This window comes from Dipteris shenzhenensis, chromosome 20, assembly GCF_047967505.1.
Source record: "Dipteris shenzhenensis isolate YYH24624 ecotype China chromosome 20, Dip_SZ_1.0, whole genome shotgun sequence".
Taxonomy (NCBI): domain Eukaryota; kingdom Viridiplantae; phylum Streptophyta; class Polypodiopsida; order Gleicheniales; family Dipteridaceae; genus Dipteris; species Dipteris shenzhenensis.
In genome coordinates this window covers 16,552,428-16,574,234 of record NC_141615.1, presented here as the reverse complement: position 1 = coordinate 16,574,234, position 21,807 = coordinate 16,552,428, and the positions used below count along the sequence as shown (strand labels likewise).

The 21,807-nt window shown below is 46.3% G+C and overlaps 1 protein-coding gene across 1 annotated transcript in view; it reads left to right on the top strand.

Annotated features, from left to right (window-relative positions):
* The first annotated feature begins 11,084 nt into the window (after positions 1–11,084).
* Positions 11,085–21,807, top strand: part of LOC147889347 (uncharacterized) — a 225,183-nt gene continuing 214,460 nt past the window's right edge. The window contains exons 1-4 of the mRNA XM_087392059.1: positions 11,085–11,642; positions 12,483–12,858; positions 12,928–13,106; positions 13,430–13,516. Coding sequence (XP_087248185.1) covers positions 11,085–11,642; positions 12,483–12,858; positions 12,928–13,106; positions 13,430–13,516 — 1,200 coding nt within the window. The remainder of the gene's footprint in view (positions 11,643–12,482; positions 12,859–12,927; positions 13,107–13,429; positions 13,517–21,807) is intronic.

Below are 21,807 nucleotides of genomic sequence, written 5' to 3'. Positions count from 1 at the left end.
GTCATTTTCTTGGTGTGAGGCATCCATGTCGTGTGCATCCATTGCTTCCATTGCTGCTTCATGGTCTTGTCTTTGAGTCACCCTGGTGGCCTCCTTACCACTTGGTCTGGTACTTGCGGACATCATTCACTGATACATGTGGGGATTATTAAGAAGGCCAAAAGGCATCCGTTCATACATGAGATCAGCCAAACCAGGTGGGGAAGAGGCTTCCTGGCTCACCTCTTGCTCATTCCGTGAAGTACCAAAATGGGCTTCAGGATCCTCTTCTGGACACAACTCCACCATGTTGATGGCTAAGGATCCCAGGGCCCCCATCCAATCCAAGATGACAGCTTCTTCCTCATCTGGTCTAGCATGTTCCAACAAGTACGTCAAGCTCTCACCAACATCTCGTGCCGCTGTTACATCGGTTTCACCTTGGAAGGGTGAGTCCTCCTCATAGGCCAACTCTTCTTCCTGTAGGGGCCAATCTCCAAGTGCCCATCGCTCCTCTTCCACCCCTTCTTCTTCTTCAAAATCCTCTTCCCCAAGTTCCACAGGTCGGTGGCGGGCCCTTCCACTAACCATGTCTATTTCTAAGGATGTGGATCCCAAAGGTAGTCGAACTTCATCACTTGACCAATCTTGAATAGCCTTTGTTGAGCGTAACCATGGTCTTCCAAGAAGTAGAGGATAAGTCTGCTCACCCTCTGTCATATTAAGTACAACAAAATTGGACAGGAATGTAACTCCCCCAATCTTCATGTGAACACCTTTTACAGCCCCCATAGGCTTCACCTTGCGTTGATCCGCCATGCGTACTTGGAAATGTACGTCAGTTGTCAATTTCAAACCCAGTTGTTGAAGAGTACCTCTTGGCATGATGTTTACTGCTGCCCCACCATCCAAGAAAACATCTTTCAGCTCCACCCCATTGATCTCCACTGCGAGCTTGGGACTTTGTTCACATGTGAGGGCAGCATAGGCTGAGCAATTGTCTAGTGTTACTCCATCTTGAACTGTTACTGTCTCTGGTGTGGGTCCGCCCTGAACAGATCCCCTTTGGCGCCCTCCTGGCATGCGATTCACAAATGCAATAGTCTGATGCTTGATATGTGGAGACAATTGACAGAGTTGTCGTAAGGTGATGTTGGGCCTAAAATCCATCAAGTCATCCATCAAAGAATAGGGCTGGACAGTAGCAGCAATCTTTTGTGCCTTCATCCGCCGAGCTTCTGGCCAAGGGTCGAAGCTTACGCGAGGGAGAGGAGGTGCCTCTGGATTCTCAGTCAATATTTCCTGTGGTGACTCTCCCATCACCCATTTCCCCTTTTCTTTGGCATTACTAGGCTTCACCCCTTTTTCCTTCTCTTGCTTCATTGTGCTTCCTGAGTGGAAGGTGGATGGGCCTGCCTGCGACTCTTCACGTTTTTGCCCTGAAGTTGTCACTTCTGTTGCAAACCTCACTATTTTGGACTTGCGGGAAGGAAACTGAGGTGTGACTCCTTCATCTTCAGAACTAAATTGAAGATCTTTGGTGACACTCCTGATCACCTCCTGATACCTTGAAGGCATAGATTGCTCACTTGGAGCTGAGGTAGTTTTAGAGCTATTGATAGGACTTGATGGCTGTGGGGCCCCTCGGGTCCTTTCTAATCCAGTTACAGGAGAGGACAAGGGCGATGTAGTCTTGTGCCCACTGTCCACCTTGGAGGAAGGAGGTGGGGATGCTCTTCTAGTGACTGAGCTGCTGTTAGTTGGTGATGAGGCCTCCGATATTGATGTTGAATCATCCTTACTACTGTCACCCTTCATTTGTGACCTAGTCACAGCTCCCAACACTGCACCAATCAAATGGGGTTTGTCACCCTCCCCCGCCACTACTACATCAACCATGTTGACTTGCGATGTTAATTCCCTTCTGCCATTGGGACAATCTCTGGTGTAGTGGTCATTTGTGTTGCACTGTGTACAAGAGGGTCCCCCAAATGGTTGTGTACAATCATCTTGGTAGTGGCCATACTCGCCACATCTATAGCACATGATGGGCCTGCGAAAGTTGGTACCTCTGCCTCCACGTCCACCTCGGAACCCACCCCGTCGACCGCGAACATAAGGGGGTCCATATCCACCCCCTGACATAGGTGGTTGATACTGTGCATAGTAGGGCGGAGGGTAGAAGTATGGAGCCCCAAATTCACTAGGAGTAGGAGCTTGGAGCAAAGGAGGATTAGGAGGATTAGGAAGTAGTGGAGGTGGAATGATAGGGTGGGTGGGTGGTTCAGGTGCCTTCACAGGGGCTGAAGCTAGGGGTACTGGCCCTGAAGTGGTCGGTGCAGCTTTGTTGATTGTAGCCACCAGTGGCTCCCCAATTGGATACTCCGGCAAAAGCTTCCTCAACCCCTTAAGATACCTGCACTCGGAGGCATCATGTCCGTGAATTTCACAAAATGTGCAAAAGGAGGTTGGGGTGGGTACCTTACGCTTCGATGGACATTCCCAGTAGCCATGGCCAGAACCCTTGCAGTCCGTGCACCAGAGACCACTTCTTATCTGAGCTTCAAAGGGGGACGGTCCATCCACTTTTGTTCTGTCTTTCAGACCTTCTTTGATTTCTTCTAATTCCTTCTTGAGTTGCTGCCATGCCTGTGAGCCCTCTTCTCTCGGAAGTTGGGCGGTCTGAGCGGGTGTTGAGGCGAAACTGAACTGGGACCGTTCCATCTTCACCGCTTCCCTCAGAAATTCTTGTAGTGAGGCATGCTCAGGAAGTTTGTCAACCAGCCTTATAGCAATAGTGGAGGGTAAAGCCTTCAAAAACCACCCCTTCATGACGGCGTCATTGGGTGGCACCGACATCTTTGCCGCCAAGACCCTCATCCTTGTGTACATCTCAGAGATGCTCTCTCCAGGCTTCATGGTGTCAGTGGATAACTCTTGGACAATCATGTGTTCGAATTTTTCCAACTTGAAAGTGCGTAAGAATTCCTCCCTTAGGTCTGTCCACGTCTGGAAGTGGTCCAGAGGAAATTGACTGTACCATACATCCGCAGCATCCTCCAATGACGAGGGAAAGATGTGAAGGAACGCATGCTCATTCTCCACACCTTTAGCTCTACATGCTGTGAGGAACTTCCTCACATGAGCTTCCGCATCTTCATGGAGGTGGCCTTTGAACTTTTGAGTCTTCACGTGGACCTTGTTGAGTAGCTCGAAAAGTCTCGCTCTGTCTGGAGGACTGAGAACGGCCATCCCCACCCGAGAGGTTGGAGAGGGGGCCATCCCCACCCGAGAGGTTGGAGAGGATGCAAGAGTTGGAGGGAGTCCCGATGGGGCTGTAATGAGTGTTGGTGCTCCCGAGGAGGAGACCACCCCGACAACCCCTCCTGTGGAGGACCACAATGGAGAAGTCACTACTGATGTAGTCATAGAGGAAGTGTACCCAGATGGTAGGGCGTAAGTGGGGGGCCTCGGTGTTGCAGAGGGAAAGGGTGAGAACATGGAAGATGTGGGGGTGAAAGAGGATGGGAGAGCATTTGGGAAAGAGAGGGACGGAGTTGAAGTCATGGATGAGTAAGCAGAAGGGAAGGAAGAAGGTGATGGAAAAGGCAACACCAGTGTGGATGGAAAGGGAGATGAAACCATCATGGCAGGTAAAGGCATGGCCGGAGCAAAAGTACCCCCCAATGGAATAGATATAGAAGAGGGATTAGCTAGGAGCCCGGAGCTATGCGTAACAGATGAGGTAGCAGCTTGTCCACAAGAGGTTGAGGTGGGAGCAGATGGAGTCACCACTCCGGTAGAAGAGGTGCTTGATGAAGACATCATTGCAGGAGGAGGAGAGGGGCTGCCTTGACCTTGATGAGTCCCTGAAGAGTCCTCGTCCTTAGTACCCTCTTCTTTCACCTGTTCTCCGCTTTGCACTTCTTCTTCTCCGGAGTTCGGATCTGACCACCAGGGTTCTTGTTGGTCCAAGTCAATGAGAGTGTCGATGAAGTTACTTGCTCTGGCTACTTCTCCAATGGGCTCACTTTGTGCTCGAGTTGAGGACTTCGCAAACTTTCGTCACACGTAATGCTTCTTGTACCTAGTTTGGTCTGCCGGAAGTCTTTTCTCCACTCTCCTCAAGTACCTCCTAGTTCTCTCACAAGCTCCTTCAAATGTTTCAGAACTACTCGGCATAAGACCTCTCTCTAGGACCCTAGATCACCACTTCACTCGTGCTACTCAACACCAGCAGTGTCCCACCGTGATCGCCATAATCTGTCTGAGGGGGGGTTTCTTAACACTTCCGGAAGTATTACCGGAGGCCTAGGGCCATTGGTGCGAGAAGCGAGTAAGACGTGCCATAAGTGTCACTGATGGTACGTAGGTGAGTGCTTGTCGATGGTGTCAACTATGTGCAAGCGGTAGATGGTGTCAACTATGTGCAAGCGGTACAAGTGCTGAAGTGATGTGAGCAAGAAGAAGACCAAAGCGGAACAACATCATGAAAGCCATCCCTCGACATGAACAGCAAGGAACTTCAACCACATGACACAGGTCCGTTGTACCAGGTGAAGGGAGAGGAGGGGAGGAGAACACAACGAAAAGAGATTTTAGAGTAGCGAGCAGAGATGGGAAGTAGCATAACTCATTAGAGAGCAAGATGACTGATACACTCCCCGAAGATACACACGAGGCGAGCTCTTGACTCTAGCCTCTCACTCCTTCACTCCCGCCTCTTGTTCTTGCCAGAATGTCCCTCCCCTTTCCCCTTTCCCCCTCTTCACCTTCTCCTCCTCTGCTCCACCCCCCGCTACCAATCTCCACACCTTCTTCCTATTGGTTGCCTTCTTGCACCCTTAGCCATCCTTAGCCATTCCACCGTTTGTGGGCCGCTCTGTCCTTGATGGCTTCCGCACACTCCAGCCTGTCCTGGGTCAGTGAAGGTCAGTGAATCCCGTGCTCCATGTGTTCTCCTGCGCTCCTGACACTAGTTGGTTGAGAGGGTTGGTGCACCACCTATGCCTCTTAACTGTTGGACTGCTTCCCATGTGCACCAACAGGTGTATCCCGCGTACCATTGCGCCAATACTTCCCTCGGTGCACCACCTATGCCTCTTAACTGTTGGACTGCTTCCCATGTGCACCAACAGGTGTATCCCGCGTACCATTGCGCCAATACTTCCCTCTGATTGACTTTGACCATGGTGAGTCGAGGTTGAGGTTTGGCACTCTTCAGTCATGTATTGCTTCCGTCATGTCCATGTCAAGTCGATGTCATGTCCAAGTCATGTCCATGTCATGTCCAAGTCATGTCCATGTCAAGTCCAAGATGTGAACACATGTGAACACCCTGCGACTAGGTATGACCAAGGTCTAACAACTTGGCATGTTGCTGAGGTGACCATGACGTGACCCAAGTGTGACTCTTGGTGGGTCGCCATAAACTTTGAGTACAACAGCTCATATGGCCCAACCGGCAATGCCATAAAGAAGTGTTTGGCTTCTCGGTTATTGCAACAACATGATCAAACACCCCTGATACATGTAAGGGATACAAAGTCCCACTCTTTGATTATTGACTAGCTATTTAAATTGCTTTTGCTTTTACCACACTCTCTCTTTTTTGCCCCTCTCGCTTCTTTTCTATGCAGTTAACATTTTACAATGACCATGAACATATATCAAAGATGAAATGCTTTCTCTGTATAATGATGTCCCTATATGTAATAAAGAACATGACAATAGGAAAGTACACCACAAAGAAGCAGTTACAGTTTGCAAGCTATTCAATAGCAACTCCAATAATCAAACCATCTGCAATACAATGGTTAATTGAAGTTTATTAGCACTATGCATGCTAGGAACGCAACATTGAATATGGGAGTGGCAATGCAACTTGCAATCAATGAAAGCCTTGCAAAAATACAAAAATAATGCTAATTTATTTCACATTCTGGTTCCTACAGGTATACAGTGAGTTGACATTCGCGCAAACCGATTGCCCATTTTTCACTACATGTTCACTTTGTAAGGTGCCAAGTGGCTTGCAGAAAATAGGCAAAAGAATTTTCAGTTGTATGCGCTGCAAGAAACACATTCAACCTGGCACTGTTAATCACATGGTGACAACAATTAAATAAGACAACGGTAGGTGGGTCCAAGTAAACATTAGGGATCCTTGGATTTCTCCATTGCTTGGTATAGACATTTCGATTGATCGATACTTCAAGAAAAATGAGAGGAGTTTTGTTGAACAATTGGCCAGCTTCGCGTGGATGGGAAATTCGGCTTAACATTTGGAAATTTGTTGACTTCTTACACACCTATTAATGAGGGGTGCTCGGACCCGCAACATTCTTCATGACATTCACAAGCGGTGGAAAGTAACTAGGTGGCATTAACAAATGCATTGAAAAAGTTGCGATGAGGCACTTGGATGCGAGATTCTCAGAGATTCAAGATTTGTTCCTACCTAACACAAACTCATAAAGCGAGGGAATATGCCATGATATGATTCTAGACCCCATATGCAAAGAGGCAGCCAAGTTTCTAGCTAATATTTTCAATCACACAGGAATGCAAAAAAAACACACGTCAGTAAAAACTCTTACACTACTTGGTAGGGAAAAAGTACAATATTGGGCTCAATAGATATCCTTGCTCTGCTAACCAATCATGTATCCACTATAAATAATGGAAAAAGCTACATTGGCCAATTGCAATATAGCAAGAGGAAGCCTCTACATCCCTCTCAACATAAGATCTATAAGACTTTGAAAACTTGATATTATCTTCGGAATGGGAACTAGAGCCTCCATCTACTCTCAATGCGGATTACATGGATGGATGACAATTCGAGCAAATTCAAGAGAATAACAATGTGGATATTTGCCAAAGAATCTTGCAACTCAGTTCAAAATTGCTCCCGCAATAGAAGGACTCGAGGGAAGAAATCCAAGAAGCGACCAAGATTGTTCTTGAAAAGCATCGACTGCTTGGGCAAACCCATTTCCCAAATTACTAGCACCGTTGGGCTGCAAATACTAATGCTCAATTTATACTAGATCCATATGCAACAACTCCATATTGCACATAATACCTCACAAAGGTAGACAACACAATAACCAAGGCATTTCACGACATAGTAAAACAACAGACGATGAGAGCAGTGATGCTATTGATTGCATTAAAAAAATGGGGGCTGCATTCTTAAATCTCCAACAAATGTCAGTGCACAAAGTGGTATACACAGTACTCTCATTGCCATTACACCACGCTTCCCGAACAATGCAATTTATAAATACATCACCGTTACAGCAAGGTGTTGCTATCTTGAAGTCTGATAAAATATTACAAACACTCTAGACGTGATTCAACTAATATAATGTGTACTTCAATTAGTGACCAATACATGGTGAGACCCAAAGCACTTGATTCAATATGCCTCACTGAATTCATTTCAGAATACAATAAGAAACCTATTAAAAAAATGAAGAACCCAAATAATCAGATTCACACGTTATGACCAGCAATGAGACCCTTGATAATTTATATAGAGAACAACTCATGCTTTATACTTCTTACTGTACCCTAAAGAAATTAAAAGAAACTTGGGCAAGATGATTACTGTAGAGTTGCGAACCAAATTTCTAAGATCAAAGAAAAATTCAACTTTTACGTAAGCTTAGGAAACCAAGACATTGAGGCTTGGTAAAACTTCAAGAACCAAATAGATGAGATTGCCTCAATTGCAAACAATGATGTACGGGCCAAAACCTTTCATAGCTAGATTCATCCAACATGGTCTACATAGCACACCACAACTACACAAAAAAGCAATCAATTGACATCTCATTACCCCAAACTCAAAATAGGATAAAAAGAGAAACTCCTGCTCCCTTTTAGTTCTTACAACCTGCAAAAGGTAAATTTCCAACCAAATCCAAGGCAATCAATGTTTGTTTTTTCAATATACCAAACCAAGGCGTGCCACCTTCACACTTTCTTAGAGCACTTATCGCGAGCATTAACCCCACAAAACCATCTAGATTTCAACATTGACATGCTAAGCGCTAACAAAAGCAAATGTAACCAGCAAACCTCATGGAACAACATCATTTGTGCCTGGTGAACAAAGACCCAACAATAATCTATGGATCTCAAATTGATCATATCTGGACAAATGCACCACTTACCAATAGCTACATAGGGAGAATTCAAGCATATTGGACTCATCATAGTCCCGTTTACATTGTGTATCAATTCCCATTGCGCCTGCCATCATTTGTAGCACCTTGGAATTCCAAACAAGAAAGCTAACAAAGTTCAAGTAAACACACCAATTCCCAACAAATGCTTTGCAACAGGTCACACATACTCCAATACACCCCCCCATCATTTATAGCACCTTGCAAATCCATCCTTAACTTCCCAAGCTCAACACAACCACATCACATTTCCTTAATGTAGCTAGCGTCCAAGGTGCATGTGTAGTTTTTATCTCATGAGGTGGTGCTTGTTCTGAAGGAATTCTTCTAATTATGGTAGGAGGACATGGTATACAAGCATTTATTTGTGAGTCACCAAGTATCCAACATTTATGAACTAGAGATAGGCTCACAAACCGATGGACAAATAAAACACAAACAATGCAAATTCATACAAACAAAAAAAGCTGTTTACAAACATACTATCTACACAAAATTGTGACTATAAATGCTATTTTGCAAGGAGGGGAAAAAAAACACGAGACAAATCCACAAAGTTTGGTGATCATTTCATCCAACCCACCCTTCCCACCATTTCAGGTAATACTGGCTATTGTTTGCTCTCGTTCTTTGCACATTTCCTGTCATTATTTTTACCAAGAAAGCTTCTTCTCCTGCCTTCATCTAGATATTGGGTTTTAACCTTCTATTTTCATTGTATTTTCCCATGCTTGTAGAAAGTCAAAGAAATGTATGGGGCTGGTGTGTGCAAGGTATTGATTTCTCAAATTTCAATATAGATATGACTATTGATATTCATGTAATATGCCATCGTTCTATCTATTCATAATACTTTTTTGTGTGAATCTAAATTCTCACAAGATTCCTCTCTTTTGATGCATGCTTTCGATGCGAGGCGACATTTGGAATCAATAGGAAAGATAGTCAAGTTGGATGCAAGATTGAAGGATGGCATTTCATATTTTTGTGGTCCACGGCATAATATTACATGGGTTGCAACTAAGGATAAATTGTGAGCTCTTGGGGTTGTAATTTGCAGGGAAGATTGGGTCCTGATGGACCTTGTGTCATGTCTTATACTCATATTTTTTCTAATCCCCTTTTCCCCTTTGGGAAAATTTCATTAAACGGTAGGATCCAAGTTCCATTTAAAAGTAGCAATTCTATGTTCCATTACAAAAATGGAACTTTGAAGTATAGTATTGAGCACTAAATGAATTAATAAATACATACCCAAGACTAGGAAATATAAAGAGCCATCACTGGTGATAACTGGATTTAATTTTTGACCATCTCTTAGGGTATAAAGGGCCATAATCTCACACCAAACCGTGCAGTTCATGCAAGTTTTCTAATACGCTATAGAGCACTTGAGCTTGCTATAGCAACAAAACAAGGAAGGTTTTTCTAAATCCCAAAGCCAAAGTGAAAGAAAAACTAAGGAATGGCCATACATATCAAGTACATAGGCAATGGGTGTTTATTACTCCAAGAAATTTCATCTTGTTACATGCATTGAATCAATGCACCCAGCAAGGCGAATAATAACTAGCCAAATGAAATATTTTATTCTCTTGACGTGTTGAGAAGCAATATACCATTCCCACAATACCGATCCAGAGGGGCACAACTCTTTAACTACAAATTGGATTAAGTAGAGGCTACCCGCTTTGAAGTAACCTTGAGTTCTTTCTCATACATTGATGCGAAATTTGTCCCTAGATCTTGATATCCCACTTCGGTATACAAATTTGATTAAGACGAGGCTACTCGCTTTGAAGTAACATTGACTTCTTTCAACTACATTAATGCAAAATTTGTCCCTAGATTTCTCTTGGAAAATCAAAGACTGTATGTTTTGATATCCCACTTCGGTATACAAATAGAATGCACGATCAAAGAGGTGGACATTTCCAATGTGGGGATATGACATTAATACGCACAAAAGTAAATTATATGCTAAAGTAAGTACTAAAGGGATTATCAAGGCTTTCTTATTAAACAAAAGCCAATGCTTATGCTCTCTTGTTACTTGGCCAACACTAGAGCGTTTTATGAAACTCGAAAATCCTACGAAGCCATGTGGCACATTCTAAGCTGTTAGATAACTTTCCTATTATTGGCTACTTACAATCACCCATATACTTAGCAGCGGGCCCATATACTTAGGAGCTAGCCAAGCATTCTAGTTCCTATTTGTAATGGGTGACATAATGGCTGAGCTTTCTTTGAAAATTGCTATCCATGATATTCATAAGTTAAACATACTCGCTCAGCTCTCTTTGAAAATCGCTAACATTACATAATCTGAATTGCACTCGGCACAAACTTATTGGAGAAATTTGGAACGAACATGTAAATGCAACTAACAGACACGAAAAAGAGAGTACGAATTAAAACGAACAAAACGACTAACGCGAGAAGAACAGTAGCGCACACTGCGAGTGTGATGTGAGAGAGAGGGAGAGCGAGCGCGCGCGCACAGGGATAGAGCGAGAAAACGCAGGCAGAGAGAGCAAGAAAGAGAGGGAGCGCGCGCAGCGACGGAGTGAGAGCGAGAGCGCTAGACAGAGAGAGAGAGAGAGAGAGAGAGAGAGAGGGGGCCGGTGACGCCGGGAAAGAGAGAGCGAGAGAGACCCATTTTCGTAGATGCCCCCTAGATCCTTGTCACCACACTCCATTGAAATTTTAAATTTTGGTTACGTTCGGGTACATACGACAATCTAAGGACAGTATAATTAACTTTCTGCAATGCCGTTGGCTTTGGAATGAGAAGGATGGGTTCAGTAACGACTGAAGGAGAAAATCCGAGCGACAGGGTTTCTTGCTTCCAATTTCGACTGCTGGGGGCTCCCTAAATGCTGTGAAATAAATGAGCAACTTAATTCCATGCAGACACATTCCCCTGACATTCCAAAGAAAGATGGCACTGACACTTCATTTGAAGGAAATTTCGTCCAATGCAATTCACAGCTCCATAGACTACAAGGAGGAGGTTTGGGGAAAAGATTACAGGAGGGTAGCACAATGTCTCAAGTTTCACAAAAGATCAACCAGGGCGGCATCACTCCGTCTGATCAACCTTACGCCACGCAGCAGGATCCCTCGACCATTGTGTTCTCACCAAGGGTCCTCGGTGAAGATTCATGGAGGGGAGACTGCACAAGAAACATTGCCAGTCCTGCTTTTATAAGAGAGACCTTAGAAAAGTCTGGTCTGGCAATCAAAGTCCCAAGTTTTTTAGTAAGAATGGCTCGAGGCTCTCGAGAAGGTACGAGACCTATACCCAAGCTCAGACCGTATAGCCTAGGAGACCGGCGGAATTCAGGAAGTACTAAATTGAAGTCAAGTGGGCCTGCTATTGTCACGGTACCAGTTAGCACTAAGCAATGGCTTCTCCAAGCCCTTGGTGTGAAAGATTCAGAGATTCGTGAGCTTCTCAATCAGGTAATTTCTCGAAGATGATATTGAATACAAAAGGCTACCAAGATGGGACACTTTGGAGTCAAATTCAACATTCACGATTTTCTGAAATGAAAATACGATCATTTTCCGTTTGTGTTGATGTCTTCTACACTTAATATTAGTTTGTTGTATACCTTTGTAACGAGGATGCACAAACAGATGGCAATCACTGCCCTCAAGTTCAGACCCTGTCATTTTCAGAGTGCCAGATTCTACATTGAAGGCGCACACAATTGCGTCTTTTGTATTTTAGCTCCCAGACTTGATGCAATTGTTGCAAACTCCATCAACGTCTTGTTTTTGTTGTTCTTCCTCTCTCTAGAAGAAATCCTGTTTTTGGACTTACAGCAAAGTTGTTAACGAAGATACAGTAGTCTGCAACTGAGCTCTACATAATTCCAGTTTACTAAGCAAGCCAAGGACGATACGCCCTTATTTGATGTATGTCACATGATCAAGCATTTAAACAAGTCTAATCTGTGTTTTTAGGTGAGTTGGAGGAGTGGACTTCTGAGATATTTTTTTTGCATCTCTAAGTTGGGCAAGAGGATGCATCTTTTTTTATATATCGTTTGTTGCTTTGGGTGACACTGTCTGTTAAAAGGTACCTTAAATTTGGGTATTGAAGAACTTATATTCGAAGATGAGGTAAAACTTAGTGTCAGTGGTTATTAGTCAAAGAAGTAGCTTAGCCTTGAGATTGGTTTAAAAACAAGCACATGCATTTAGGACATAGTTCCAAATGCAGATTCTGCGATGTAGTTCTGTTGCCAGTTCTATTTAAGGCGTGTCCCAAATTCTGACATGCTATGGATATGTCAGATGGAATCTATGCCTCAGTTTGCAGCAGAATATGTTCGTGAGGTGAAGGATGAGTGGGAATGTTTGGAAGCTAGAGGAATTAAAAAACCTCCCGAGGCAGAGTACCTCCTGAAAGACCAAGCATTACTAGAGAAAGTGCGGGCATTAATATTACATTTTGCAGAAGTCCATCAAGCTGAACCATTGTCTTTAAAGCAAGAAGAGTTTCAAACTTCTAGGGAGAAGGATAACATGGTTTCTTGCTCTGAAAAAAGAGTACACAATAAACCATTCCATATGCAAGTGCAAAAAGATACTTATAATCTTCAAGATGGCTGGAAATCTGAGAAGGAAAAGTCAAAGTCAGACAAGACTAGCAAGCCAAAATTCATGACTTGTGAGGATCCAACAGGATCTACCTCTGTAAACTTGGGAAAAGAAATTGATGAAGATGGCAGTGAAACAGGGAGGCATTTTTGTTCAGCATGTGGACAGTTTAAACCAATATCATGTGGTATGAATTCTCACAGAGGACCAGTGCCTACGTCAAAGACAGGTCAAAGGTCACCGTCCCCACCACTGAGGCATGTGCTTCCATCATTTATTCCTGTTGACGATTACGTCGTCAAACAATGCATTGTGCAGGTGGTCTTCTTTTCGGCTTTGCAAAATAATTGAGCAATTATTTAGGAATTTGCCATTCTTTTCCCCTGTCCTTTTCGTGGATTCAAAAGTGAGAGGAAACAGAAGCAAATTCAAAGATTCATACGTTCATTATATCTACATTAAACACAGTCAATCTCCCCCTCCCATCACAAAAGGAAGGGGAAAAAACCCTCAACAGTTGCAATATATTGATTTCATCTGTATTTGCTTTGCTTTTTCATTTTATGCAAGAAATCCTCCAGTTAAGTTTTGCATGGCTAGTCAACAGAGATTATCTTATGCTGACTCTCTGTGAATTTCAGCCTGAATCATTTGCTAAATCGGAGTACAAGTCTAGATACAGTCCAATTGACAAGAGATGGTACACAGTCCTCTTCCCTGCATTGCAGGTAATTCAAGGTACTAAAACCTTATATATCTCAACATAATGGTTAGAGCATCACAAATTAAGAAATTCATAGTCTATTTATCGTAAAAATTGCCACTTTGTGTTCGCTTCTTCTGAATTAAATAATGCATGTCCAAATATTAATTTGCATCAAGCATTAGAAGCACGAGTTCATGCAAGCAGCACTGGCTATTGCTCTGGTGTGCATATAAATATAATCAATTATTGTCATGGCACAATGACTTGGATGATCATACTGCAATGGGTGAATACTTAAGAAGAGTGGGATGATCATCGTGCAATGGGCGCTTAGTTATATATCAAAGCTGGTTATGATAGCTTTCACTCAAACCCGAAGACTAACAGTTATGTATCCTCACAATAATATTGCATAAAATATAGAACTCAGAGAGAGAGAGAGAGAGAGAGAAAGAAAGAAAGATGTATTAACGTCTGCAGGAGGCCTCGCGGGCCTATGAGACAAAGTACAAAACCAAAAGTAACTCATACAAGCCGATATGGGCTGACTTGCGAAAAGCTAAAGTGCTAAACTAGTGAGCAAAATAGCAGAAAAGTATCGGGTGCTCAGAGCTAACGCTCCTAGTACACGCCTGGGTCCCATATATCCACACACAGAGAGAGAGAGAGAGAGAGAGACCATTGACACTCTATATTCAAAAGGAAGATACGGGACTTACTTTTTTTGTGGGAAGAAATCTTTTATTGCTGTAGAATAATTACATTCATAGTTACTTCAAAAAAACGAAGTAACTACTACTCAACTGAAGATCTCAGTATAAGCTGTATATACATCCTGATCAATCAAACGAGTCTGAAGACAATCATAAAAGATACGGGACTTACACTTATTCCCACTTGTTGTGGTAATACAAAAGAAAGACGTCGTCACAAATAATATGCTATATCCTCTACAGATTCACCTATAGAGGGTATCTGTCCCAGCGGAAGTGTTTAACTACGGAATCAGTACTTCTTTACTTGTGTGTACTTCACAATCACGAGTGTGTGCAAGCCAATAAAGAGACTGTGAATCATAAGAGAGATATAGAATCCACAAAAGGTATATTTCCCTCCAACAACAGGACACAATACAAAAGAGAGGCTCAAAGTCCCACCAAACCGTGGTTCTGTGACCTTACCAAAGGTTCTCCTACTATCTCCTTGGCACCTCTAGATCCCTGAGCCTGTGTGCTCCTCTCTCTCTGAGCTTATGTAGACTCTCCATCCGTGATCCCCGCACCTTACTGCCCCTGGAAGACAGCCTTAGGGTAGAGCCCCTTGCTGAGCCAAGTCTGCAGCTCCTTTGTCTCTCCTTCACCTCCTCGATGTATGCCCAAGGCAGGATCTTCTGCTGCTCCTTTCTGCTCCAGTGTCCTTTCTGCTCACTGGATGCCAAGTGAGGCCCAAATGGCCTCTATTTATAGGCCTGGAAGCCCCTTGAACTAGCCACCCAGTAGGGGCAAACTGGCTGACCCAGCAGCCCCCTACTGGCCGACCCAGTAGTAATGCACATTTCCCCCTAGTGTGGGCAGTCCTTTTGAGGGCTGGCTGGGCCAGCCTGGCCATGTGGCAGGCTGCCACTGGCCCAGGGCCATCCAGCCCAAACCCGACCTGCTCCAAGGCCTATTGGCCTCCCAAGGGCCAAAACTGCTGTGATCTGCTCGTCTACAAGGCGCTGTGATTCTGCCTCCTGCCAGGCCTATACTAGCCTGTGGCTCAGCTCCGTACACAGCCTTGCTGGTGTCCATATGGCTGACGTAGGCACCCGTACCAATGCTGACATCATGGCTGCCTTTTGTGCCAGCAAACCCTGCACAGGTTTGCCCTCTCCCTTTGTGGAGCCCTCCATGGTGGCTCTACACTGTGAGTTACATCTCTCTTTGTGCTGCCCACATGGCAGCCTGTTTGCTGTCCTTGTGGCAGCCACAAATCTCTCTCTTGTGCTCTATGGCCCACTCCCCTGATGCACTCCTCATTTGGGTCTCACAGATGGGGAGGTGACCTCTACTTTTCCAACACATAGGCTGAAAAAGAGACCAGCCACATACGGTGCTCACACCCACGAACTTGCTGCAACACATACCAAGAACTGCTCACTGCAACCGGCCGCTTAAATAGATGTTGAAGATGCCTCTCCACCACCCTCGAATCTTCCTTAGCTAGGAGTCAAGCCACCCATAGTCACCTCACCTTCATCAGCTGTCCTATGGAACTGCAAGGACAATTTATAAGCGACTCACATCACAGCTGAATAGCCACGAACATCGGAGAAGGAAAGAACCACCAAAATCACGAAGGGTCGGCTTTAGAAGAGCTGCCATAGCCACATAGAGTATTGCATGGCTTTATGTATGTGCCATTGCATCTTCAACCCCTCTCCAACCTTAGGGAGGAGGGCTTCACCCACGAGGTTTACAAGAGCTAGCCACTATTTCCAACGGTTCCCCCATAAACCGAGTAGGCTAAAGAAACCAAAAAAGAAACTATTGCCAAATCCAAAATACTAAAAGAAACCTCCACGGCAGCACGACTATCTACACAGGACTCGAAGAAAGAAAACTGAGAGAAAATACTAATCGTAACAAACCCAAAAAGCATAATCAGCTGCCCTCCTCGCTGCTCCCTCCCTCCCCTCCTCGCTGCTTCCTCCCTCCCCCCTACCCTCGACTCCCCTCCTTCTCTTCCGCTGCTGCAGCCCCCCCTGCGCGCTGCCTCCTCCCCCCTGCGCGCTGCCTCCCCCTTGCACGCTACTGCCTCCCCCCTGCACGCTGCCTCCTCCCTCCCCTCCCCCTTGCCTGCTGCTCGCCCCTGCGCTGCTGCAGCACCCCCCCCACTGCCTCCCCCTTGCGCGCTACCTCCCCCCTGCGTGCTGCCTCCTCCCTCCCCTCCCCCCTGCGCTGCTGCCAGCCCCCCCCTGCACTGCTTCAGCCCCCCCTCGCTGCTGCCAGCCCCTCCCCCTCCCTCTCCTCCACTCCTCCTCTCCTCTTTCCTCCCCTCCTCTTCCTTCTTCCTCTCCCTTTGCTGCCCCCTCTTCTTCCTCTCCTCTACTTGCTGACTCCTCTCCTTGCTCATTCCTCTCTCTCTCTCCTTCCTTTCACCCTCTCCCCTCATCTGGAGTACCCCTATTTTTGTTAGGGGTCTCCTGGGCTTCAGGAAAGCGGACGGAGTTCTTTTTTTGGTTTTGAATCGGCCTTTCCCACCTCGATTGACGAATGGGTTCCCATTCAGTCAATCCGTTACCGCCCACACCGGCCGCGAGAACTGTCACTTTCTCAAAAGACGAGCTGCAGCAGCTACAAAAGGATTTGGAGCATGAGTGTTCCACGACTCTCTTCGCACGCATCCATGGCTCCCACCCCTCCAGGTCACAAGCTAGAGATTGGATGCTTGCGGCACTTCCCCAGGAGCTCGCCCCCCACTTTAAGGATGTTCGTTTGTTGGGACGAGGTTTCTTTCAGGTGTGCCTAGATTCCCCGGACATCACGAGAGACCTGCTACAGGCCGGTTTTCTTTTTCTAGGCTTCAGGAGGATTTTTTTGTTTCCCTTTCAACTGGGCTTTGACCCAGTTGAAGAGGACAAGCATGGAGTTTATGTTTTCATCAGATTCCCTGGTCTTCCCTCAGTTTATCACCGGCTACTTTTAGTTATTGGCGAGAGGTTTGGTGTGGTAGCAGAGATCCCCCCTCTTCCTGGCGAACCCTCTTCGGTTGTTGAGGCGGTCAGGATGGATGGGGTACCTAGGGTTAGGATCATTGTCCAGGACCCCAATATTTCAGATGACCACATCATGCTACAGTGACCCGATGGGTCCTTCTTCCGCCAAAGATTTGAGGTTGCAGGTCGGCAGGACCAGTGCAGGATTTGCAGATCGTCGGGGCACTTCGCCAAAGATTGCCCAAAGAAGAAAAAGAGGCCCAGAAAGCAACCAGCTCGTACTAGCTTACGACAGAGAGCTAGAGTTGGACCTACCGCTCCACAGGCACCGCCTCAGACACGGGCCCCCCCCCCTCCTAGGGCTACCCGAGTCCCTCCTGCACCTCGCACCTTCTCTGGCCCACGGTGGGTTCCGGCCGCGGTTAGGCCCTCTACTTCAGATCACACATCCACCCCTTCGGAGGCTACCCCCTTGGAGCCTCGGGAGGAGACTAGTGTTCAGGAGCCTTGTTCGACCCCATCCCTGGATCATGGTGTACCTTCCTCAGCAGCCCAGGTTGTTGGCACCTCGTCCGCAGTACTTCTTGATCATGATCCAGTACAGGTGCCTCCTTCTTTGGATAGAGGGAAGGGGGTCTTACATTCTATCCCTGCTTCGGTAGGAATCCTTCGTACACCCTCCCCAGGACTGGCTCAACAGAACTCCTTTTCCGCTTTGGAGGACCTCTCTGAACTCCCAGATGATGATTTTGTACCTTCTACTTTCGGAGAGCCAGTTAGCGGCATCCCTTGTGAGAGATCCTTCTCTCTTTGACATGTGGACTTTCCTCCCCTTGGACCTCGTGTGTATGGCAGGAGATCAGCTCCGACGGAGGGTTCTTTTTCCGCCACCAGGTCGGGTAAGGTATTCCAACCCGCTTCCTCCTGCTGATGAGGATAGCCAGTTGGAATATACAGGGATTGGGTGGCATCCCTCATCGCCGTCGCAGATAGCTGATCAGGAATCAACTCCATTCAGGTGTTTCAGGTGGTTCCCTAGACATCCTTTTCTTCAGGAACACAAATTGGATGTCAGAGATTGCTCCAAGTCAGGTAAGCTGCTTTCAGGCCGGACTTTTTGGCTTCCTGCCTTGGGAACCAGAGGAGGTACATGCATATCAGTTTCAGATTCTATTCTCCCTCTCATCATTGGACACGGCACCATAACCCCCTCCAGGGCCTAGTGGGTTTTACTTTTGATTGACGGATGTAAGGTTGGTTTCCTCAACCTCTATGCTCCGAACAACAGCAGAGGGGACCGTGTTCTGTTCTGGAAAGAGTTGCTGTCGTGGGCTGACATTGCAGATTCATGGATTATTGGAGGTGACTTCAACATGGTTGAGGCACCTTCTGATAAGCAAGGGGCCAGAGAAGGTGGTATTCATTCCCTCGAGAGAGCAGCTTGGGATGCCTTCTTATTCAGGTTCAGTGGCAGAGATGTTTGGTCAGATGATGCATTCATATTCAGTCTCAGTCACTTTTACTTTCAAGGTCGAACCATAGGGTACATATGCCTATCCATGCTCCGATTGACAGATTCTATGTGGATGACTGGGCTCTTGATAGAGGGGGGACAGTTTGCATTACACTTGGTGTTTCCACTTCCGACTATTTTCCAGTAGTTCTGTCCATCTCAGAGGTCCATCTGAGAGGACGGTCTCACAGTATCAGGATCTCCGATGTCTTATACACGGATGAGACTCTCACAGAGGCAGTATTGGAGATCTGGGTTTCTCACATGCAGGGGGGGTGGCTGGTCCTTCACATGTGGCCACAGCACTTGCCAGTATCAGCGACTTTTATCACTCTGTTGCTAGTGCTCGGCGGGGTGAGGTACTCAGGCGGGAGGTTGGTATCCGCCGGCAGTTGGCAGCCTTGCAGAGGGAGAAGCAGAGACGACCATCAAATGCTTGGATACAGGAGCGCCTTGCTGCGGCAAGGGCTCACTTGCAAACATTGCTTGATTAGAGAGCAGAGTATGCCTTCCATGCACGGGAGTCATTTTGGATACAGATGGGAGGGAGAGTCAATAAACACTTTTTCTCTACATTTGGTCCCAGACATAGTAGAGAGAGTGTCAGGCAGCTTATTGACTCTGACGGCATTTTGCAGTCTCATTCGAATACCGTCTTGCACTTAGCGACAGCTTTCTATGCCTCCCTCCTTTCCGCAGATCCTGACACACAGGCCAGAGATGTGGCTAGAGAGGAAGTTTGGCAGAGTTTACCTGTGTTGGTCTCACCAGAGATGATATGCTTACTTGATGCACGCTTTACCAACACAGAATTCAAGTCTGCCCTCTCCGCCCTTCATAAGGGAAAATGCCCTAGTTCCGATGGTATTACTCCTCCTTTCTTTATAGCCTTTTGGGATATGATAGGCGATCCTATTACTTCAGCCCTGCAGGGCATTTGGGACTCGGGTGAGATGCCTGACTCACTGACCGAGGGACTCATACACCTTATCCCGAAAGGTGGCAACATGAATTTTGTATCCCATTGGAGACCCATCACTCTGTTGGGCACTTTATACAAAATCCTTGCCAAGGTGATCAGCATCCGATTGCAGCCCCTTCTTCCAGATCTCATCCATGATACTCAGATAGGCTTTGTGCATTGCAGGAGCATATTTGACAATATCTTTTCCTTTTGGGAAGCCACTGAGTGGGCTATGCAGAGTGGGCAGAGGCTGGCAGTTCTACTCCTGGACTTTGAGCAAGCCTATGACAGAGTAGATTGGGGCTTTCTTGAGAGCACTCTTCTACGTTTTGGTTTTTCAGATGCTTGGATTAGAGGGGTGGCCTCCCTTTATAGATCAGCTCACAGCCAGGTTTTGATTGGAGGGGTAAGGGGTGACAGATTTCAGATTTCCAGATCAGTTCATTAGGGATGCCCTTTAGCCCCCTTCCTCTTTCTTTTTGTGGTAGAAGCTATGAGTATCTTCCTTAGATCTCAGGCTGAGCTTTTTGGGTTGAGATTGCCCTTGAGACAGGAGTAGGAGCTTCTTGACTGTGAGTTGGCTGATGACACTGCTATTTTTATTGAGGCCTCTTCGCAGTCACTTGATTCTTTCCGGACAGCCTTGAATATTTTTTGCTCAGCTGCAGGGGCACACATTAACTGGCATAAATCCTTCGGCTTTTGGATCAGTGATGAGGAAACTCCAGACTGGGGAGTTGACCTTGGCTTTTCCTGGATTCAGAGGGGTGTTCCTGTCAGATATCTGGGATGCCAGGTAGGGTTGGGCATCTTTCCAGCACATCAGTTTGCCCCAGTACTAGAAAGTATAAGGAAAAAGCTACTTTTTTGGAGCTTAGTCCAACTCGACCTTGCCTCTAGAGTTGTGGTAGTAAACCAGGTTCTTTTGGCCACCGCCTGGTTTGTGTGTTCTTGCTGGTGCCGGTCTAGGGATTGCATCACTCAGCTCATTAGACCAGTCAGGAATTTTTCATGGAGTGGACTTGATGGCACAGCAGATGTTGCAGCGAGGGTGGCCTGGGAGACCATTATTCTCCCTACATTTGAAGGAGGCCACATCATTGACCCGGACTTGCAGTGCAGGGCATTGCTTTGTAAGGTGGTGGTGAGGGGACTCATGCCTGGGCAGGAACCTTGGAAGGATTTCTTTTTTGGACGCATTCAGGCTTGCACAACAACCTTGGGAGATGATTGGGTGGACAGCCCAAGGTGGATCTTTACTTCAGCCCCTCTCAGATCTCCTGCCTCTCCTCTCATGTCTGCCATCCTGAAAGCTTGGGGGAGCTTCAGGAACACTCTTCGAAGGGTTCTGCCCTCTACCCTAGAAGAGATTGATAGGCAGCCGGTCATTTGGAATGATAGTATACTTGATGAGCATGGCAGACCACTGGGCACTTCCCATTACATGCAGTGGTCTAGATGGGAGAGAGGCCCCGCCTACACAGTAGGTACTTGGAAGGCATTTATCAGGGTACCTGAGGATTAGAGACTGCAGTCCATGAGTCACCTCAGAGGGGTAGCACGCAGGGTTCAGCAGATAGATGCAGCCATCATGGTGGAATGGGCAGTTGAGTTGCCTATTACTTCCACCACTTGGATGGGAGCTTTTTCGAGGACAGCAGTTCCTCTATAGGTGATCGCTCTTCGAGGTCTCGGAGAAGATGCAATGGTCTTTGACGTTGGGGATGGAGGTATACTCTCTAGATCCACGGATGATATTCTTCTAGAGGTTGCCTTTCAGCCTGTCAGGAGTGTTGGTTTTGTGGACCATGGAGCGGGCTTGGAGTGGTACTTAGACCCCGACCCTCTGCTTTTGGCCTTGGGATCTTGGAGGTTGTGGTTGTATGGAGGTGCACCTATCAGGTGCTTGCAGTGGGACCCAGGAGAGTGGGAGTGGATAGATCATGGGCACCGAGAGAGGGGAATTCCCTTTTTTCGTTTCACGGTTGGTAATGCCAGGAGATTTCAGCTGAACAGTAGGGGTTGGGTTCCCTCCAGAGCCCCCCATTGGGACAGCTTCTTTATCACTGCAGATTTGCGCAGGAATTTCTAGAGGAGGCTCTAGAAATCCCTCAGAAATAGAAAGATCACTCTTTTCTT